Consider the following 22,338-nt stretch of genomic DNA (forward strand, 5'->3'; position numbering starts at 1 on the left):
TGCATCCATTTGCTTGCCCTTTCTGGAATGATGCATCCCACCACAATTTGATGCTGAAGCTGGTGCCTTCAGAAAGGCAGTCACTGCCTCTCAGCCTAACCTACCTCACAGGGTTGTTGTGAGGATTAAATGAGGATGTGGAGAGCCATGCACGCTAATTTGAGCTCTTTGGAGAGAGACAAGGCGAGATGCAAATGCAGTAAAGGGGGGGGAAATGAATTCCCCCAAACAGAGCTGACATTTCTGAACACATTTTTTAAAAAAAGAATAAATCTGGAATTTTGAATGTGACCCTTTTCAGGTTTTTAAATTTGAAGGACACCTCCCATTTATAAAATTCCCCTTCCACCTCATTTGAAAATCAATATGAATTTGCAAAAGTCAGAATTGTATACCTTGTTCCCACCCCCCTTAGAAACACCCTCAAACTCAACAGCATGCATGCATTGTGGATACTGCAGAATTAGGCTGTTTTGTTTGCAGCTGCAATCAAAAGCCCCACTGAGTGAAGTTGCTTCAGATTCTTTCCTTTTCTCTCCTAAAGTTCTTGCAAGTCTCTGCAGCCAAGGGAAATCCCGGCAGCTCCCAGGGTGGCCCCTCCAGGGTGTTGGGAATCTGCTTCTCGCCTGGTCCTTTCTCCACTCCTCTCCCCCTGCACCTCCTACAATTTATTCCCTCCCACTTCCTTCTCAAGAGCTGCTTCTGTCAGGGAGCAAAGAACGGCTTGTGGGATAAGCAGAAAGCTGTTCCCCCCTCAGAGTGGAGCTGCCACACTGCCTTGGCGTCTCAAGCGGATGGTTTGGGTCGGGTACCACCAGGAACTTCCACCACCCACATGGACTTCTACAGAGAGCTGGTGGTAGCCTGGGCTATCGGCCTCCTATCAGGTAAGGCAGGTTGTGTGTGGTGCTGAATCTCATAGAGGAGCATAGCAGTGCACCGTGGCGAGTGAGAAACGCAATTCAGGAGAAAGAAAGTGCTTAGGTCAGCAAGAAGACGCAGTTGCCAAATTTTCATTATTATTATTATTATTTATGCAGCAACTGAGAGATTTGCCTCCAAAGCATGTAATGATGGAGCGGTCCGTGTCTCCTCCACTTTTAAAATGCAAAGGGTATAAATTCTTGCAAAGTTTCAGAGGGACGAAGTCGAGAAGTTCTTTGCATCTCAAGTACATTAAGCTTTTGGCACCTAGACCCAGTTTCGAATGTTTCAATCTGCTTCCTTTTTAAGCTTCCCCCCCCCCCCCCACAAGCAGCAAAATGAAGTAAGTTTGTTTTGCTTTTTCAACTTTCAGAGAGTCTTTCTTTGCTGAAAACTTTTGCAGTCCAGTTAACGACTTGATGGTACCCGTTATTATGTTTAGGTGCTCAGTCCTTGATGGCACCCGTTATTATGTTTAGGTGCTCAGTCCTTTTATTTGTTTTAGGAGATGTAGCCTGGCCCCCACATATGGTCTGATGCGTGGCTGCTGGCGTGCGTGTTGAGTTACAGCAGAGAAGGGAGAGGGTGAAATTTTGCCTTTTTGCTGGCTGCATTCCTGCAAACTTAAAAACTCTGTTATGTATGGAGGGGGCTGAGCTGATGGAAGGGGAGACGTGTTTGCTTCAGTTATGTTTGACATCGTTCTGTGCCCAGTTCCAACTCAGAAGCAAAGGGAGGGGACGGAGGGAGGGTGCTCTGCTGTGAGATTTTCAAACAAAAGAGAAACTTTTCCGGCTTGTGAGTGGAACCGTGGCTCTGGAACAACCCTGGGGCTTTAGGAGGGGTTCCAGTCCATTACTATTTCTGGGAATGTTTCAAATGTAAATATGTACCTTTCTCCCAAATTGAACAAAACTGGCAAGACCCGAAGGCAGCCACAGCAAGACGAAGTGTGGCTGATGGAGAGAGCTGGTATTGCGCTTTTCCACGTGGACACGTTGCTGTGTTGTGCCTGCCACAACCCAGCTGCACGCAGCAACGGGCTAGCCTTTTTCTTCCAGGGGTGGCACTTGATTCGGTCATGACTCTCGCTGTGCTCTTTGGAGAGGTTGCCTTGCGCATTACACCCCAGCGGCAGGCAACAATACTAACTAGACAGGAAAGTAGATGTTTTGTGTTTTCCTCCTGCATTTAAAGGGAATCAGCTGTAAGGCTGCAAGTTGGTTCCTTGCTATTAATGTTGCAGTACCATGGAACTCATTCCCACAGGAGGCAGTGATGCCCACCAACCTAGGTAAAATAAAGGGACCCCTGACCATTAGGTCCAGTCGTGGCTGACTCTGGGGTTGCAGCACTCATCTCGCTTTATTGGCCGAGGGAGCCGGTGTACAGCTTCGGGGTCATGTGGCCAGCATGACTAAGCCGCATCTGGCGAACCAGAGCAGCGCACGGAAACGCCGTTTACCTTCCCGCCAAAGCGGTACCTATTTATCTACTTGCACTCTGATGTGCTTTCGAACTGCTAGGTTGGCAGGAGCAGGGACCAAAAAACGGGAGCTCACCCCATCATGGGTATTTGAACCACCGATCTTCCAATCGGCAAGTCCTAGGCTCTGTGGTTTAACCCTTGTGCCCACCAACCTAGATGGCTTTAAAAGAGGATTGGACAAATTCATAGAGGAAAGGGCTGTCAGTGGCTACAAGCCATGAAGGCCATTCTCTTCCTTCACATTCAGAGGCAGCAATGCTTCTGAATACCAGTTGCCAGCAACTACAGGAGGGGGGAGGGCTCTTGTGCTCAGGACCTGCTTACGGGTTTCCCAGCAAGCTCTCCTTCTATTCTTACGGAAGCCTAGGAAAAAGTTGAATCTGAAGGATAGGTGGAGATTTGCCTGGGACTGGATCAAGCTGCATGGGGTACTGTCCTACCAGTAGGCTGGGAGTGGTCCCTTTCGATTCCACACTTCCGTTGTTATCAGAACCACCTGTCAGGAGCTGTTGCCACTGCCCCAAGTGGTGAAGTGCCAAACTGCAGCCTTTTCAGAGAAGAACCTTCTGGGTTTTGGTCTGGCTCTGCCCATCAGACTAGCTATTGTTTCCTCTGGGGCAGGAAGGAGTGTATACTTCCTGTCTCAGTGGTGCCCATCTTGAGAGCTTGGTCAGCCTGTCCTATGGTGTATGTCTGGTTTGGGGCTTTGGTCTTGACTCCAGGGATATCTTCTGGTTCTGCCTTCTGATCCCGATTGGTCTTTGGTCCTGCCTTTTGCTTCCGCTCTCACTCAGCACTGCTGCCCAGGATAATTTGTGTCCAAATGTTCCTAGCTGGAGACATTTCGTTCCTGCAGTTACAGTGGTACCTCGGGTTACATAAGCTTCAGGTTACATATGCTTCAGGTTACAGACTCTGCTAACCCAGAAATATTACCTTGGGTTAAGAACTTTGCTTCAGGATGAGAACAGAAATCATACTCCGGCGGCAGCGGGAGGCTCCATTAGCTAAAGTGGTGCTTCAGGTTAAGAACAGTTTCAGGTTAAGAATGGACCTCCAGAACAAATTAAGTTCTTAACCCGAGGTACTACTGTACTTAGATCAGTCTTTGGCCACCTGGGGGCATAGTTCCAGAATGCCATGCTAATTTAGGACAGGTATAGACTCCAAATCCATCCAACCCCATCCTGCATGGCCAATGAGCAGGGATGAAGGCAGCTATAGTCCAGCAATGTATATTGTTCTTGTCACAGTGGTGCTCAGTGGCTACAGTCCAGCAATGGTAGCTATTAGCCATGATGGCTACGCTCTGCCTCTACATTCAAAGACAGCAATGCTTCTGAATACCAGTTGCTGGAAACTGCAGACAGGGAGAGTGCTCTTGTGGTTGGGTCCTGCTAGTGAGTTTCCCATTGGTCCGGTGGGTTGGCCACTGTGAGAATAGGATGCTGGACAAGATGGGCCATTGGCCTGATCCAGCAGGCTCTTCTTAGGTTGCTCCTGCTGATTATTTACATGGTGCCAACAGTATGCTCGGTGATTTACAGAGAGCAAGAGGTCAGGTCCCTGCCCCACAGGAGCTTGGACTCCAGAGTTGGGCATGGGAGAAAGAACTGAGGAAAGGGAAGGAAATGAAGCCCACAGCTATACAGAGAAACGCAATGTGGCTGTTTCAGTTCCACATTCTTTAATTTAGTTATAAGCTTAGTTGCAGCCAGGCCTGGGACCTCTGGGGTTGTGCCAAAGGCTTAATGGAAAAGGTGGTTTTGTGGAGGGATGTGGAGGAAGTAAGAGAAGTTTCATCCCAGCCTGGGCTGAAATATCTCAGGAAAGTGTTTCTCTTAGCAATGCTTGAATATTTTCTTTCGGGGGGATCTCTCCAAACTGTTGGAGAATTTCAGGAATCCCAGAGAATATTCTGTAAAACACCACCACCACCCATGTAAAACACCACCACCACCCACCTCAGCTATGGCTCCTGTAGTCCTTGTCTCTTAGCCCATGGCTTCTTGCATCTGCGAGCATAAACTACCAACAGAATTTCATTCAGTATTGGAAGATACTTTTTTTGAGAATTTATCATTTTTCTGTTATTCCAAAACCATTTGATAGTTTTGCCTCCCTCCAGAGCAAATTCAATGGACCCACCCCACATGCATACAATTTTACTGCCCTGAAAAATGGATGGATGGGTGGTTTTTTGGGGATTCTACTGTTGTTGCATAAACACAGATAAAAGGAAGTCCTTCTTCACCCAGTGCATAGTTAAACTACAGAACTCCCTCCCAGAGGAGGCAGTGATGGCCACCAACTTAGATGGCTTTGAAAGAGGATGAGACAGATTCATAGAGGAAGATAAGGTTGTCAGTGGATACTAGCAGTTGGAGGCAGTAATGCTTCAGAATACCAGTTATTCTGGAAAGCAACAGAAGGGAGTATAAATCATAGAATAGTAGAGTTGGAAGGGACCCTGAGGATCATCTAGTCCAACCCCCTGCAATGCAGGACTATGCAGCTGTCCCATATGGGGTTCGAACCTGCAACCTTTATTATTATTATTATTTATTTAATCATTTTTTTCAATACAAACAGCAACCACAAAAAAACACATACAACAAAAACCACAATAACACTAATAACACAATTTAACTATTCAGATTTGAGCACTGATATACCTATAACTACACCTTTTTAACAATATTTCGCCACCTCTCCTCCCCCTACTTCCCACCACTTTCCGCCTTATCTCTTAAGTATTCCTTCCAGATTTCTTCATATTTATCCATTCTTAAATTGTGTCGATATGCAATGCGTTCATATGTAACTAGTCTGTCCATATTGTCAATCCATGTGCTCAATGGGATCTTTTTGCGGCTCTTCCAATTCATTAAAACAAGTTTTTTTGCCTCTAATATGGCACGGTACATCCGTTTTCTTTTACCACTTGTAATCTCCCACGTTTCCGGTATATAATTTAGAATTAAATTCAAATCACCTAAATAACAATTTATTTTTATTACTCTTGCTATATATATCCTCACCTCGCACCAAAATGATTGAACCTGCAACCTTGGCATTATCAGCACCACGCTGTAACCAGCTGAGCTATCCAGGCTCACATGTGCTTTGAATTGTTACTACTTTGAATTTTTTTGTGCTATTATCGTCCTTAGTTGGTCATGCAAACTGTGATTCTGAATAGTGCTTTTTAATAGGGTAGGGGATGAGTTTTTGGAACCAAGGGGGCAGTAGCCCCAAAAATTTTTTGCAACCACTGGCATGAAAGATACTCTTGGGTCCTTTAGTTATACTCCAAGGAAGTGCCAATTTTGAGGAGCATTTTGCCCTCTGGGGTCCCACTTCTCTGCTTCTCTGCTGCCACAGCCTGGCTTTTAAAAAAAACTTTGTTTTTAAACTGTGGTACCAATACTTTTTTCCTCCCTGGTTGACTAGCTGGATGTATAAGTGTTAACCAGGCAGGCAAGGGAAAGTCTCACTGCCCACAGACGCAGCACCAGCTAGCTGTGTCAATGGTCCAACTACTGGCCATTTTAATTTAAACAGTGAGACCAGCAATCAGGCCCCATCTCTGGGGTTGTGGAGCCAATGAGGATTCTGGAGGACTGAAGGGGTGGGCCAATCCCCCTCAACCCGCCCTCTTGCTACTCTTATTGACCCCACGACCCCAGAGGAGGTAACTGATAGCATGAGCTGGCTGTCACTCTTGCCCTGGCATCAGAAATGTTTTTAATTAAAAATGGTGGGCCTCTGGAGGCTTCCTGTCATGGCCTGCTGGGGCACCAGCTGTTCTGATGTGAGCACTGACCTCAGTAGAGGCAGGTTGGGGCAAAGGTACCCTGGACAGCTCCGTGCAGGGCTCAAGATGAATATTGCCTGGGAGCAAGGCTCAGGTGTTGCTTCAGCAGCAGGCAGGCTGAACCTTACATAGGTGCTGCAGCTCTGTCCCAGTAGCTAGACTAGAGCAACCATCGCTGAGTGGTTCTGCCCCAGCCTTTTCCAGCAGATGTTTGATCTCCAAGCAGGGCTGGGAAGGATGCTCCCTTTGAAACTCTGGAGAGCAATGGCCAACCAGTGCAGACAATGGATGGGCCAATATTCTGGCTGCAGCTCCCTGTGTTCATGTGTGTTAAGGGAAACGTGGTAGCTCAGTAGAAGAGCATCTCTTTTGCATGCAGCTAGTCCTATGTTCAAATCCCAGCATCTCCAGGTAAGGCTGGAGCCACAGCCAATTAGTGTAGACAATCCTCAGCAATATGGACCAATGACTTGCTAGAAGGCAGCTTTCTATGTTCCACACCTAATTCTCTGCCCAGAGAAAGATACCTGCAAAATTCTGTGGCCCCAGTTATACCCTACCAGAGACCCTAATATTGCAACCTTATTGCTGGTAAGATTGACCTTTATTATATGTAGGCAGGCTAATTTAACCATTTGAATTAATGTCAGTATTTAATATTTCTCTCTGTTTTCTAAAGAGTTTTCTTCTGGTGATAATATTTAATGTATTTCCTATCTGATTAATGATATTTACCATGTATGTTAAAACTTAATAACAACAACAACCACCACCACAACAACAACCTTTAGATCCCCAGTAGTCACACATATTAGCTTTACTATTCCAAGACTGTTCAGAAACAACCCCAATTCAGGGCTAGACATTGACATTTATTATAAACAAATCAGACCAATATGTCAGCATAAATTAATCCCTACAGAATTTCCACTGGCTTGCTCGGCCCAATTTGAACTTTTAAAACTGCTGATGTATGAATTCATTGTCCATAATTGTGCATGTCACTTTCTACAATTTATGTGGTTCCTCAGTAGCGGGATAGATCTCCTCTTCTTAAAGGAGTTGCTATAGTGACTTGTTAATAAATACTTAAGTTCCAACCATTACGTAGATGCTAGGAAGGAAACGTTCTCTTTTTCATAAGCATACTTGCTCGCTCTGTTAATTCTAGGCACTCCCCACAGAACCGTCCAGAATTTAACAAGGAAAAAAAGAAAAGGAAAAGGGAGCTCTAAAAAAAATGGGAACAGAGAGAGGTGGGCAGAGTAACCCAAAGTTACGCAGTATTTTTAGCTTCACATATGGAAGTGAGTGGGTTGAAATCCTGATGATCGCAAGCCATAAATTTCAAGTCTGAATGGCATGTTTTGGGTGAATGTACATCCTTAAGATTCCTGTAAATGTGTGATTCATTCTGGAGAGTGAAACACAGGAAGCTGCCTTATGCTGAGTCAGACCCATTGGTCCATCTATCCCAGTATTGTCTACACTGACCGGCAGCAGCTCTGGGGTTTCAAGCAGGGAATCTTTCCCAGCCCTACCTGGAGATGCTCGTGGGATTGAAGCTGGGACCTTCTGCATTTATGGGAGATGCTTTCTACCACTGGAGGACCAGGCACCCTATTGAGTGCCAAAAGAAGTGGGGATTCTGGCTGGGAGGGTGGCTGCATTGCGGCAGCTTGCCAGGAGAGGGCGACAGTCTATTCTCGGCTGTTTTTGAGTGCCACCATCAGTGCTGCAGATGGAAGGCAGCACTGCAGCAGCCAGCTTATCAGCAGTCAGGTGACACAAAGGGCCAATAGGATTCCACCTGGCCCTATAAAACCTCAGTCTTAGGGATGGCTCCTTGCCATTTGCTCCTTGCTGCCTGCCCTGAGCTTGATTTGCCTCACCTCCAGGCGCCCAGCCCTTCTGTGACGTATCAACTGGCCACCAGCAATTACTCCTTCTTACAAGGCATTATATCCCACTATTTCCTCCAAGGAGCTCAAGGTGGCATACGTGGTTCTTCCCCTCCTGAATTGATCTACACAACAACCCTGTGCAGTAGGCTGGGCTGAGAGGCAGTGACTGGCCCAAGGTCATGCAGTGAGCTTCTTCATGGCTGCATGTGGGATTCGAACTCTGGCGTCTCCCAGTTCCTAGTCTGACATTCTAACTAGGTCACACTGACTCCCTTCGCACCTTTGGCCTTTCCCTTGAAGGCAGGATGATGCCTTGGTTTGTTGGAGCCATCCTCCTATCATCCAGAGGAAGGGAGTAAAGGTGTGAGCAGGCAGAGGAGGTGTTGCTCCTTCTCACCATCACTTTGGAAGGGAGAGGGAGCGCATCCAGAAGGTGTTGTCAGGAGACCCGCCCCCGCCTGCCCCTCAAAACCCTGGAACCAGCCCTGATTCCTGGTGTGGGTTATAAGTTCTCTCATGGCCAAAGATAAAGCACAGCCATTGTCATGTGGACAGTTCAAAGCCGTCCTCCTTGTCACACACCAACCCCACTCTTTTAAAAGCAAAAGCATTTGTCTCTTTGGCATGAAGAATTTGCACATCGGCACATTTAATGGTTTTAACAAAAGTTGCTCTGGATGGAGAACCAGAAATTGAGAACCTCCCCAAGGAAGAACCACATGAGTGTTGGATGGCTATACAAAACGTGAACTGGATGGTTTGCAAAAGCAAAAAATCATGGAGGGGGGTAGATCTATCCATGGCTACTAACCTCAGTGGTTTTGTACTGCCTTCGGAGTTGCAGGCAGTATAACTCTGGAATACTTGCTGCTGGAATTTGCAAGGGCAGAGAGTGCTGTTGCACCCGTGCCCTGTTTTGGGGGCTTCCCATTGGGGCATCTGGTTGGCCACTGTGAGAACAGGACAGGCACCCTTTGGCCTGATCCAGCAGGGCTCAGCTTGCATTCTTTTGTGCTCTGATGAAGTTCAGGCCTGGGGGTTCCCCCTCTCTATTGCCCCTTGCGACTCTCCATAAATACTCCAAAATGAATACTTGAAGGAAAGGTTAATCCTAGGTGCTCAGAAGCTGCTTTGCATGGACTGTTGGTCCAATCTAGCTCAGTATTGTCCGCATAGATTGACAGTGGCTCACCAGGGTTTCGGGCAGCGAATCTTTCCCTGAAGATGCTGCTGAAGATTGAACCTGTGACCTTCTGCGTGCAAATCAGGTGCTCTCCCATTGAGCCATAGTCCTTCGTCTGGAGGGGGCAGGCAACTGGCCACCTGAAGTGGGTAGGAGGGTCACCTTGCAAGAAAGAGGGTGGTTTTCTTGCCTTATTGCCAGGTAAAGGTAAAGGGACCCCTGACCGTTAGGTCCAGTCGTGGCCGACTCTGGGGTTGTGGCACTCATCTCACTTTATTGGCCGAGGGAGCCAGCGTACAGCTTCCGGGTCATGTGGCCAGCATGACTAAGCCGCTTCTGGCGAACCAGAGCAGCACACGGAAACGCCGTTTACCTTCCCGCCGGAACGGTACCTATTTATCTACTTGCACTTTGTGCTTTTGAACTGCTAGGTTGGCAGGAGCAGGGACCAAACAACGGGAGCTCACCCTGTCGCGGGGATTCGAACCACCGACCTTTCGAACAGCAAGCCCTAGGCTCTGTGGTTTAACCCACAGTGCCACTCGCGTCCCTTGTTGCCAGGTATCCCCAGCCAAAATATGCTATGAGGGTTTTCCGAAAGTCTGAGTGAGGAAAAACACCCATCAATCCTCATGTCCAAATGATGGCTGTGAATTCAACTTGAGTTTTATCCCTTCTCTTCTCTGGGCCAAGTCCTTTCTGTTTTGACAAAGACCAGACGTTGCCTTGGTCTCGCTTATATTTCCACTATATTATAAGACAGCAATTAGATATGGCAACAAACATTCTTTTGAATCTCTTCATTCTTTGCTGGCTGCTTAAGGATCATTCCAGGGGGCGGTGGAGAAGAAGAAAGGGCAATATTTCTGGTTTCTGCTAAATCATACTGTTATATGTCACCCCAATCTCTGAGCGATGAGATAATCCAGGGGTCCCTTAAAAAACAGAGTACGAGATTGGCTCCATTATTATCAAATAATGGAGGCGTATAATTTGGATAAAAAAATTGGCTTCCAGGTGGAAAAATCAAAGTTGGAAACAGAATTGTTATATCCTAAAGTTAAGAATTTGTCAAGAATGTATAACTTGCTGTTGAAATGGAATACTCAAGATGAAATGGTGAAATCTGCTATGATTAAATGGGCACAAGATGTTGGACATAATATTATGATGGCTGACTGGGAACAGTTATGGACCACTGGTATGAAGTTTACGGCATGCAATGCCTTAAAAGAGAATTTAATGAAAATGATTTATAGGTGGTACATAACACCAGTCAAGCTTGCAAAAATCTATCATTTGCCCGATAATAAATGTTGGAAATGTAATGAAACTGAAGGTACATTCTTTCACCTTTGGTGGACATGCCCAAAGATTAAGGCATTCTGGTAGATGATCTATAATGAAATGAAAAAGGTATATAAATATACCTTTCTGAAGAAACCAGAGGCCTTTCTCCTGGGCATGGTCGGCCAATTGGTGCCAAAGAAAGATAGAACTTTCTTCATGTACGCTACAACAGCAGCAAGAATACTCATTGCAAAGTATTGGAAGACACAAGATCTACCCACCAGGGAAGAATGGCAGATGAAGCTGATGGACTACATGGAACTGGCGGAAATGACTGGCAGAATTCGAGACCAGGGAGAAGAGTCGGTGGAAGAAGATTGGAAAAAAATTAAAGTATATTTACAGAAATATTGCAAAATTAATGAATGTTAGAATGATGCTGGAATGAAGCTATATGGCTTTAGCAGAAATGTTATAAAGAATTAAGTAAAAATAGATTGTTAATGGACCGAAGTGGAAAATTTAAGGTTAGAGTGTCTTAAGTTAAATTTTAGAACGAAAATTGAGAAAGATGGAAAGGACTTGCTGAAATAGCTAATTGAACTAGAATACAAAAAAGGGAGGTGTGAGGAGGTCGATGAAACAAGTATATGAAAGGTAAAGATATGGAAAGGTTGGATGTGTTTTTAAATGTTTTTGTTCTGTTTTTCTTTGTTGTTTTATTGTATTGTTTTATTTTTTCTTTGATGTATTGTAAGGTATTGTTTTGTTTAATTCTTTATTGTTCTCTTGCTTTTTCTGTAACTTGTAAACTCTTAATAAATATCTTTTTTTTAAAAAAAAAAAAGAGAGAGAGAGAGATAATCCAGGGGTCCCAGACGCTTGCCCATGTTCAGATTCCTTGGAATGTGAAGGTTAGTGGAGACTGTGGTGTCTTTAGGATATATGATTTTATTTACATATATATACACAACCTGAGCATATTGGGATGCGGGTGGCGCTGTGGGTTAAACCACAGAGCCTAGGACTTGCCGATCATAAGGTCGGCGGTTCGAATCCCTGTGATGGGGTGAGCTCCCGTTGCTCGGTCCCTGCTCCTGCCCACCTAGCAGTTCGAAAGCACGTCAAAGTGCAAGTAGATAAATAGGTACCGCTTTGGCGGGAAGATAAACGGCGTTTCCGTGTGCTGCTCTGGATTGCCAGAAGCGGTTTAGTCATGCTGGCCACATGACCCGGTAGCTGTACGCCGGTTCCCTCGGCCAATAAAGAGAGATGAGCACCGCAACCCCAGAGTTGGTCACGACTGGCCCTAATGGTCAGGGGTCCCATTACCTTTACCTTTTTTACAACCTGAGCATAGGATGGAGAGGCTCACAGCATTAACACCCAACAAATCTTGCTTCTCCGTTTGTCACAGCTTTGGATCCAGCACAAAGCAAGCATGCCTCTCTGTCTCCTGCTTTCAGCTCAGCTCACACATAACTCTCTGGCTCTTGTTCTCCTACCTAGCAAGGGTGGAAGGGTGGAAGAAATGCCCACCCTTTAACCTGGAGGGCACCATCCCTTAGTTGTAGCTCTTGCAACCTAGCTCATTCTTTTGGGATGCTGATGAGGACACTTAAGTGGCCAGTTCAGGGCAAACTTGTCCTACTAGTTCAGCAATAGAACCCTCTATTAAATTCTAACCCACAGTGAGTTCCTGATCTCAACAATTGGAAGGGGTGCAGGGCATCATTCCGACTGACCTCCCCCCCTCCAAGCCCCCAACAATACAAAAGCTGGAATGGTGAAGTGGGGAGCAGTGTGAGTCGAAGGGGCAGAGCTTAGTGACAGAACATCTGCTTTGCATGCAGATGGTCCCAAGTTCAAATCCCTGATGGCATCTCTTTGGGGAGTTGGGCCTAGGAATGTCCCTTGCCTGAAGCACTGGGGAGCTGCTGCCAATCAATGTAGAAAGTACTGATCTTGATGGACCAATTGCCTGAGGGTGAAGCAGAACAATCAAGTACCTTGTGATCCTCGACAACTTCACTCCTGTCCCTTTTAGATTTATCCTAGTGTTTTGAAATGTTTTAACTCATAATGCCAATAAAGGTATTTGTATTTGACCAGTTGTCTGACCTGGCATAAGTCATCTTTCTTTATTCCTATGTGAGTCAAGCAGGTCAAACCTCACCAGGGCTTCAGCTCCAAGAAGTTTTGAAGCATGTGTGATGATGATGAGAATACTTGACTATCTTAAAGCATTCTTGTAATGATTACTGAGCTATGTCTGAGGCACTTTGACTATTCAGTAGCGGCACATAACTATTATGGTTGTTCAAATAAATTTGAGCAAGAAACTTGTGCAACCTTAGGGCACAATGACACTGGTCTTTCCCATGGGGTGTGGTGTGGGGAGGTGAAGGCAGCTAGGGGGTGTTTTCAGCAAAAAAAACAACATGAGGGTTAAGAAGACCTTTTCCTCCATCTACTTTCCATTTTTAGTACCCTCTGAGGCTGCATTTTTGTTAACAAAAAGAGTTGCCACACAGTGTATATTGTGGAACAGCTTTCACCAACTGGGTGCCCTTGATATATTTTGGATTACAAGTCCTATCAGTCCCACCCAGCACAGCTAGAGGCTGTTTTAATTCTTTTGATTGTGCATTCATGATGATTTGTGCTCATGTTGTTATCAGGGGGCGTCATACACTGTCCCATTTTCAATACTGCGTATGCCGCAAATGTTTTGGAGTGAACACACTGCCACATTTCCATCTGGCTTGTGTTCTGTAGCTTTCTGCTGAAATTCTGTCACTTTTTATAGCACAACTATTTGGGGTTTGCAGTTTTTGTTTTGTTGCACTGTAGTGCAAGAATCCACCCCCCCACCCCGCGGATAGTAGTGTGGTAACATTGGGGAAGCATCGCCAGACAACTAATAAAGCAGAATGGTGTGTGGATGGTCCAGTATAAATCCATCACTAATGCAAAATCACTGTATCAGTAACATAGAATCAGAGAACTGTAGAGTTGGAAGGGCCCAAGTATCGTCTAGTCAAACCCCATTAAATACAGGAATAACAACTAAATCCCTGACAGATGCCCACCAAACCTCTGCTGGAAACCCTCCAATGAAGGAAAGTCCACCTGCTTCTGAGGTTGTCAATTCCACTGTTGAGCAGCTCTTACAATCAGAAAGCTCTTCCTAATGTTGAGTCAGAATCTCCTTTCTTGTCAGTTGAGTCCATTGGTTTGGGTACTACTCTCTGGAGCAGTACAAAAAACCAAGCTGACTCCATCTTCCATGGGACAGCCTTTTGGATTTTTGAAGATGGCTATCATATCCCCTCTGTCTTCTCTTCTCCGGACTAAACATCCCCAACTCCTTCAACCATTCCTCATAAGGCTTGGTTTCCATACCCTTGGTCATCTTGGCCACCTTCCTCAGCACCTCCTTTTGCAGAAGATACCTGCAAAATAAAAAGCAAAAAAACCCCACCAGTCTTCACACAAGCCCTGAGTGGGTCTCATGAGAGGCTGAAAGCTTCCAGAGTCTCTATTCTGCCCCCCACCCCCACCCCCAACTACTTATAAAAGGGAATCATGGAAAGGAGAAAACTGGAGAAGGCAGAGACTGCCTCTTGAGGAAAGAGAAAAGAACTCTGGGGCAGGGAGTGGTGTGCTGGGTCATCTGTTTTCTTTGCCCATGATAGTTTGATGGGGAGATAGAGGGACCGCAAAAGCGGGAGGAGGAAAACTTGGGTTCCTGAAGGAAGGAAAGAGCAGCTGCTTTAAGCTGCAAGGGGTGTGGTGCAGGGACTTGTGACATCAGGATAGAAGTATTTTAAATCTATATGTATATAAAATAAATCTGATGTAAGCTCTCTATTTTGACACGTTGAAATAGATGCTAGCTGTTGCTGTGTGGATCAAGGAGTGCCAATCGCATGTCAAAAGGCCTCCCTTCTTGCCAGCTCAACATTCTTCCCATTCAGAAACCAAGCACCCTTATCATTAAATAATGTTAATATTGTCTCATCGACATAATAATAATGGTAAGAGGTAAACACCAGATTTTTGAGATTCTCAGAAGACAATCCAGGCTCTGCTCTGGGCAGGAAAAAAATAATAAATTTTGTTGATGAAATGAAAAAGAACTTTATCTTCTGTCACATGAAAATTCCACCCTGGATTTATAGCAGGAAACTTAGCCCAAAAATATGATCACGGTCCTTCTGTTCCAAACTGCAAGAGTTATTCTTTTATTTATCACCACTGTCCAGAAATACGATATGTGCAGAAAGGGAGAAATGGCAGAAACTCCATTCAGAAGATAAACACAGCCAGGTAGCCCTAGTCTCTTCCCCTACTTAATCCTCTTGCTAAGTGGCTTGGCCCAGATAAAGACTTGATTCCTGCTCCAAGTCCAGGCACTGAGAAAGAAAAGCAAGGTCTCTCCAGTTCCTTTGGAACCCCCTTCTGTTTATACTGCATTGCAGCCTTAATTGATGTAACTGATGAAACAATGAAACATTTCAGCCTTAATTATTACATTGACATTTTCCAGCATAAAAACTTAACTTCCAGCTTTTAAAAAACAATGAATTTTAAAATTGCAATTTGGGGAGAGGAGTATTAAATTCACACTTGCAGCCTTAAAAAAAATCATTTTATTTATTTTGTGAATGTAAAACGGGCATTGTGTTCCCTTTGCGGCACAACTTAATTCTGCTCATGTTTGTTTGTCTCAGGATTCTGCGATGCCTTCAACATTGACACGAAGAGGCCACGAATTATTCCAGGCTCTAAAGAAGCATATTTTGGCTATACGGTTCAACAGCATGAAATCAATGGGAAGAAATGGTAAATGAATACCACATTGTGCCTAAACTGGATGCTTATGCTGTGATGTTTCTTCCTGTGCTTTTGGCAAGGCATTTGTCTTTTATTATGTCTCTAATACTGTCCTTAATCAAATGCTGGTAAATTGAATTTCCTTTTTACCTGCTCACACATAACATGAAACCATGGTGAGACCCTACCTTGAAAAACCTCCATGAGCCCCAGCAAAGTGTCAGGATCATGCACCCTTCTAACTCTTTTCCTCCCTTGCAGGTGGGGGAAGGATTTCCAATTTTGCTTTCACGGAATCTTGGCTTAGTGCTACATGCAACTCAGGTGATGTGTTGTACAATAAATGAGGGTTAGTTGCTAAGCGAGTGAACTTCAAACTAGGTTATGAAGCTGGCTTCCTAACTAACCATGGTTTCTTGTATGCCATGGTTTATATGTGATGTTAAAGCCAGAATTCTTTGAAAGAGAAACAAAACCTTGCAGAAATCTTCCTGCTGGCCATGCAGGAGGGGAGAAGAGACCACATGAGCTTGGCATTTTGCCTGAACCCAGAAAAGTTCGCTCACATAGCAGGAAACCAAGGTGAATGTAGGCATTGTTGTTGTTGTTTTTAATTCAACTTACACACCGCCCTATACCCGGCGGTCTCAGGGCGTTTCACTACAAGACCACAACATATAAAATCAAACCCAAAGCAGTAACCCAATAGCACCCCCAAAAAAGCCATATTCTAAAAGGGTGTTGGATTAAAATGGAAGGCCTGGTTAAAAAGGAATGTTTTTGCCTGGAGCCTAAAGGTGTATAATGAAGGTGCCAGGCAAACTTCCCAGGGGAGAGCATTCCACAGATGGGGAGCCACTGCAGACAAGGCCCATTCTCATGTTACCACCCTCCAGACCTCTTGAGGAGGAGACACACGTAGGAGGACCTCAGAAGATGATCTCAGGGATCGGGTAGGTTCACATAGGAAGAGGCAGCCCTTGAGGTAGGTGTAGTGGACACCTGAAATATCAGTGCTAAGTGTTGTTTGTCCAGATGGAATCATGTATGGCTTTAACTAAAGATAAAAAGGGAAGAAGCTAGTTCAGTTCATGAACAGCAAAACCTGGGCTTCCTTTTCAAGGAAGAGTGGAACAGCACAGGACGAAGGGTCCCATGTTCCTGGTTTGAGGTCTTTAGAGCACAGACTGAACATTGGGAAGCAAAGAGGGGGAAAGATCATTGTATTGGATAGGTCTTTGTGCAGCTGCCTGTTTTGCGACTTTGACCAGTGATGCAGATCTGAGCATCTTTCCAGGCAGCCCTTTAGACTATCGGGGTAGCATTGTGGTCAGTGAAGGCATTGTTTTGCTTGTGATGATCAGATGAACACAACAGGAGTTCCCCCAAAATGTCTTCAGCATATACTTGCTTTCCCCACCACTCTTTCCTTCCAATCTCGTCATGTTTATTAGATGCCTCACCAGTTCTCAGTGAGAAATTCAGTCTGTGTGTGATTTAAAAAGAAAGAAAAAAGCAAAGGTAACTGTTCTGGCCTATAAGAACATCTACCTTGGGGCAATCCATTTCTTAGGCAAACCAAAATGTCACTAAATAGTGTGCTGGCTTTTGAGTTCCACAGAACAATTCATCAGTCTAAGTGGTAAACAATGTGGGTGGGTGGAGGAACAATAGGCTGGTGGTATAGCCCTTTGTGTTGGTGGTATAGCCCGTTGTGTCTGCATCTGGTCAGAGTCTGAAGATGGAGAATGAGAGGCCAAAGTCGAGACCAGGAGCATCAGAAGTTGCCTTGTACCAACTGGAAACCATTGGTCCATTGCCTACACTGACTTACAGCAGCTCTCCAGGGTTTCTTCCCCCAGGAAATGCATGGATTAAATCTAGGACCTTCTGCATTCAAGACACACGTTCTTCTACTCAGCTATGGCAACAATCTGGCTGAGGGCAGGACATGTAGCACTGTCCTCGAACACCTCATTGCCACCCTTCAGCATCTTCCGTCTGAGGCCTCTGCCTCACTTTGCCTAATGGTAGGACCGGCCCTGTTCAGATAAGGTTTTGTTAGGGGCCTTGGAGGTTACCAGTTGCACCAAGGCATATTGGGAAGAAGGAACATATAATGGCAGGTCCCCCATCTCCTTGTGTGTGTTCCATGGCAGCTGAACGTGTGAATGGATTCCCAGTAACAAACCTTCTCTTTGAGGTGGTGTGAAAGTTTTATCTGTGATGTTAGATCTGTGGAGACGTTGCTATCTTTGTATAATGGGTGTGTGTGTGTGTGTGTGTGTGTGAGAGAGAGAGAGAGAGAGAGAGAGAGAGAGAGAGAGCAAACTCTGAAAACTCCTTCCCTTCTCCTCAAATGCCTAAAATGAACCCCGTGCAATAAAATAAGGAGCTAAGGATTCTTGTTTTTACCCCAAAAGCAAAAAAAGGGGAAGAAGCTATTGTAAACCCACCATGACTCACAAAGTATGAATCACTAAACAAACAAGCCATCTATACTACAAAACCAACAGACGTATGTTTCGCTACCAAAGGATCCAGTATCCCAGGGATTGTGGTGCCACTGTCAGCCAGCTCTGCTAGATGTAAAATTGGCAGGAGGCAGACACAGTGGAAAAGAGAGCAAAGCCGCAGCGTGATGTTAAGAGGGAAACCAGATGACCATCCCTGAAAGGCAGCCTGCAAAGATTCCAGAATTCCAGCGAGAGGGAAAGCAAAGGCACCATCACACAGCTGAATGGCAAACGGAGAAATTCTGGGCTGTGGAGGGAAGATGGTTATAATAACAGCTCTTACAAATCCTGGCATCCGACCAAGTATTTAAAGAGGAATTTAAGCTCACTGAGCATCTTGGATTCTTTCTTTGGTGTCTTTCCCCCCAAAGATACTTTTTTTAGAAATTCCCTCAGATAACTTATGCGTGTCATATAAATAAAAATCTGCCGTCTTGGTTGTATAAGATGTGGAATCCATGAGAAATCCCAAAGTGGTTCTGTAAATGCCATGAGCCTGAAGTTTGGGTCTCCTTTGGGTGTAAGCGTTGGCGGCCAGCAGGCTGAGACGGTGTTACTCACCTGGCTTCCCAATACGGAATACACCAAGTAGGGAAGGGACAAGGTGGCAGGGAGGTTGGCACAGTGGTAGAGCCCATATCACAGGGACCTCCCACTACCTTGCCTCCCCACAGCCCAGGATGCTTTGCCACCAGCCATCACTGCCTCTTCCTCCTCCTCCTCCTCTTCTGCTGCTGCCACCATGGCCTGAAGCGACTGGAGACAGCCCAGGGTAGTTCCAGTGCTGAATGAGTCTGGAGAGATGAGCAGGCGGCAGTGCAGGGGGAGGGGAATGGCCCTCATCCCCACCAAAGTTGTCCTTCAGAACATCTGCAAGGGCTCTTGTACTGGTGGGTGGGTGAGTTCCGCACAACAGAGCATCTCAGTGCGGCAGTTGTGCTGGTAGAAATTCAAAATGTGACAGATTAAGCCATCTGTCGCTCAACAAAGTTACCAGCAGCCTCTTGTGCAACAACATTCTGTCAGCAGAACAAACGGCTTTCCCCCCCCCAGACAGAATTCACCGGAACTCAGTTCTGGCACTTGTCAGGTGGGTGCCATGGTCATTATAAAAGAATAAGGGAGGTGTTCATGATGAGTTCTGGCACCTCTTTTTCTAGAAAAATAGCACTGGGAACAAGTATACAAGTGACTTTAACTTAGCACTCTGTTGGATGGCTTGGGGGTGGGGTGCCCTCTTGCTTGTTCCACCTCCCTCAGAAATTCAGGATAGTGATGACCTAGGAGAGGGCCTTCTCTGTGGCAGCCCCTTAGTTGTGGAACTCCCTCCCGACAGAGGTGTGTCTTGCTTCTTCACTTTTCAGCTTTTGGTGAAGGCTGAAGACACAACTCTCTCTCCTCTGGTTTTTGATGCCTGAGATCTGTGCTTTCAGGGCCCACCATATTCCTGTGACTGTAATCTGCTTTAACTCTTTTTCAGTTCTGAATTTCAAATTGTTGCAATCCGCCCTGGGACTTGTTGGTGAAGGGCAGGTGATACTGCTTATACTACTACAACTACATTAGTAATGCAACCCCTGGAGGGCACCAGATTGAGGAAGGCTGATTTAGAGGGATTTTGAGAGCGGAAGAGAGGTGGCTGGTCTCTTTCTATGGTGTCTGTGCATGTATAAAAGATCTGAGCAGGGCTTTTGGGGGCAGACAGCCAAGAGTTACACATTTGGAGGAGGGGGTTTCAAATATAACCAAGGTAGTGGAAAGTCTAAAAAGAAGGAATCCAGATTCCCAAATTCCAAGGGAGGGGGTGGGAGATGTAATTTGCACCGCTCCAAAATCCAGCCAGCACATTAGATCATCTTCTCTCTTCATTGTCTTTCCAGATTGGCAATTTGAGTTCATTCCTTCCTCATTAAGTGACCTTGGCTCTTCCCCACCCTTCAAAATAAGCCTCCTTTTTCTTTCGAAATGAGCCCAGTCACAGTCTGTTGGTATCGAACCAGGTTGCATTGGACAACGCCACTTGCTTTTTCTGTTGTTTTCATGTTGTAGCTACTGAAGTGGTCTGAGACATTTTTGACAGGTGTGCTGTCTGTTGAAACTTGCGTATGGAATGCAGACCCCCACATACGTGCTGGTAACATAAGCGGCTCCCTTGGCAAGGGTCAATGCAGGGGATTCTGACACAAGCCTGGATTGGTTGGAGTTGCCACTGGCATACAGCACAGAGATAAGAAATCCAGAGTGATAATCCACTTGTATGGAGGTGGAACTTTGTGACCCCTTATGATGTCCCTCTCTCCTTACGTGGGCAGAAGGGAGAGTTGCTCATATTTTAAAAATGGAGAAATCCAGGACTTTAGCATGGCTGTGAGCAGGCAACAGCCTCTTGTGTCCTGCCCCTGAACATAGGAAGCTGCCTTATACTGCATCAGACCCAGAGGTCCATCTAGCTCAGTGTTGTTAACTTTTTAAAAACCTTTATTAACATTGTTAACAACCCCAAAGTGCAGTAACAGGGTATTACCTCATACCTTATACAAAACCAACAAACAGTAACTATTAAGAAATAGAAATGGTGACATCCCTATTTTCTGAGCTGGCGTGGATGGTGAATGATGAGCATCTAAGCCTGAAGCATAGGAAATAAAATCCCACCACATAACATAAAAGCAGCCTGGATCCACCATCCCCCTGGAAACACATAGTTCATATGTATTTCTTTCTCTGCAATAGCCAAAGTCCATAAGTTCTTATACCACAAAGACAGATGTGGTTTTTCAAGGTTTTCCATCGCTGGGCTACTGAAATCCTAGTTGCATCTCACTCACATCCATGTCCCAAGCTCTGCAGAGCAAGAAGCTTTCATGCTGTCCAACCACATATTCAGTAATGTCAGTTGTGAGGAAGCCCAAACAAGTGATTTAAATATTTTAGAGATTTCTTTATATACTGGGGACCAAAACCCGAAGCCATTTCCACTGAAGATGTAAAGGTAAAGGTAAAAGGACCCCTGACCATTAGGTCCAGTCTTGACCGACTCTGGGGTTGCGGCGCTCATCTCTCTTTACTGGCCGAGGGAGCCGGCGTACAGCTTCCCCGTCAAGTGGCCAGCATGACTAAGCTACTTCTGGCGAACCAGAGCAGTGAACGGAAACACTGTTTACCTTCCCACTGGAGCGGTACCTATTTATCTACTTGCACTTTGACGTGCTTTTGGACTGCTAGGTTGGCAGGAGCAGGGACCGAGCAACAGGAGCTCACCCCGTGGCGGGGATCTGAACCACCAACCTTCTGATCGGCAAGTCCTAGGCTCTGTGGTTTAACCCATAGCCCCACCCGCGTCCCAACTGAAGATGTGTTCATTCATAATTCCATTTTATCCAAATTCTGTATTAATCTGAGGTATGTTCAGGTGATATAATAGTCATCTTCAGATCTCTGAGACACCATCCCATGAAAGATGGAGAAAGCTAATTTTCTGCTGCTCTGGAGGGTAGGACCCAAATCAATGGATTCAAGTTACAAGAAAGGAAATTCTGACTAAACATCAGGAAGAACTTTCTGACAGTAAGAGCCATTCAACAGTGGAACAGACTCTCTCGGAAGGTGGTGGACTCGCCTTGATTGGAGGTTTTAAAACAGGGTTAGATAGTCACCGGTCAGGGAATCTAGCTATGATTCCTGCATTACAGGGAGTTGGACTAGATGACTCTTGGAGACCCTTCCAACTCTACAATTCTATGATTCTGTGATGCCATATAATCAGAAATAAGATGGCAGATTTATTCAGACAGCTTTTTTGTCCTCATTCTTGGGGTTTCCTAGTGTTGCAAGGCAGAAGACCTACTGAAGATCTTTGGGGGGGAGGAGTGGGGCTGAGCAGCTGAAACTCACTCAGCCTACGATGGAAGCAGGTCTCCTACCTACCCAAGCATCCATCTGGGTTACGAGGGTGGCTCTTGGTGGATCACTGGCCCCAAACCATTGGACTGAGTTCTAAAGATCAGGCTTTCAGCTCTCAAAGGGCTCGTCTCGTTTCTTTTCTCCCACCCCAACCTTTCTTTTCTCTGACAGTTCCATTAAACTTGGATTTCCTCTTCCCCCGGTGATCTTGCTTGCCTGCAGCTCCAGGAAAAGGAAGAGTCTGCCTGGCTTCCTCTCCTCGAGCTTCTGCTGCACATGTGTGTTTCCAAATGCTGACGTGACCATTTTCTAATTCTGAAAGATCATCTTTTAAAAATAAAAAAGTCCAACCTAATTGCATACTTTACCCTCGGATATTTTGCAACAGCCCATTTTTCATCCTGAAAAGAAATGGCATCTCCTCATGAGAGCAAAGCGGGCGGTGAATATGAAACTCACCCTGAACCCTGGAG

The 22,338-nt window shown here is 45.5% G+C and overlaps 1 protein-coding gene across 1 annotated transcript in view; it reads left to right on the forward strand.

The window, feature by feature from the left end:
• The first annotated feature begins 691 nt into the window (after positions 1 to 691).
• The window catches only part of ITGA11 (integrin subunit alpha 11), a 98,299-nt gene continuing 76,652 nt past the window's right edge, over positions 692 to 22,338 (forward strand). The window contains exons 1-2 of the mRNA XM_080982097.1: positions 692 to 887; positions 15,344 to 15,455. Of these exons, the coding sequence (XP_080838223.1) occupies positions 836 to 887; positions 15,344 to 15,455 (164 nt within the window). The 5' untranslated portion in view covers positions 692 to 835. The remainder of the gene's footprint in view (positions 888 to 15,343; positions 15,456 to 22,338) is intronic.

The sequence above is a fragment of the Podarcis pityusensis genome (genome assembly GCF_964106645.2).
Source record: "Podarcis pityusensis genome assembly, chromosome: 14".
NCBI lineage: Eukaryota > Metazoa > Chordata > Lepidosauria > Squamata > Lacertidae > Podarcis > Podarcis pityusensis.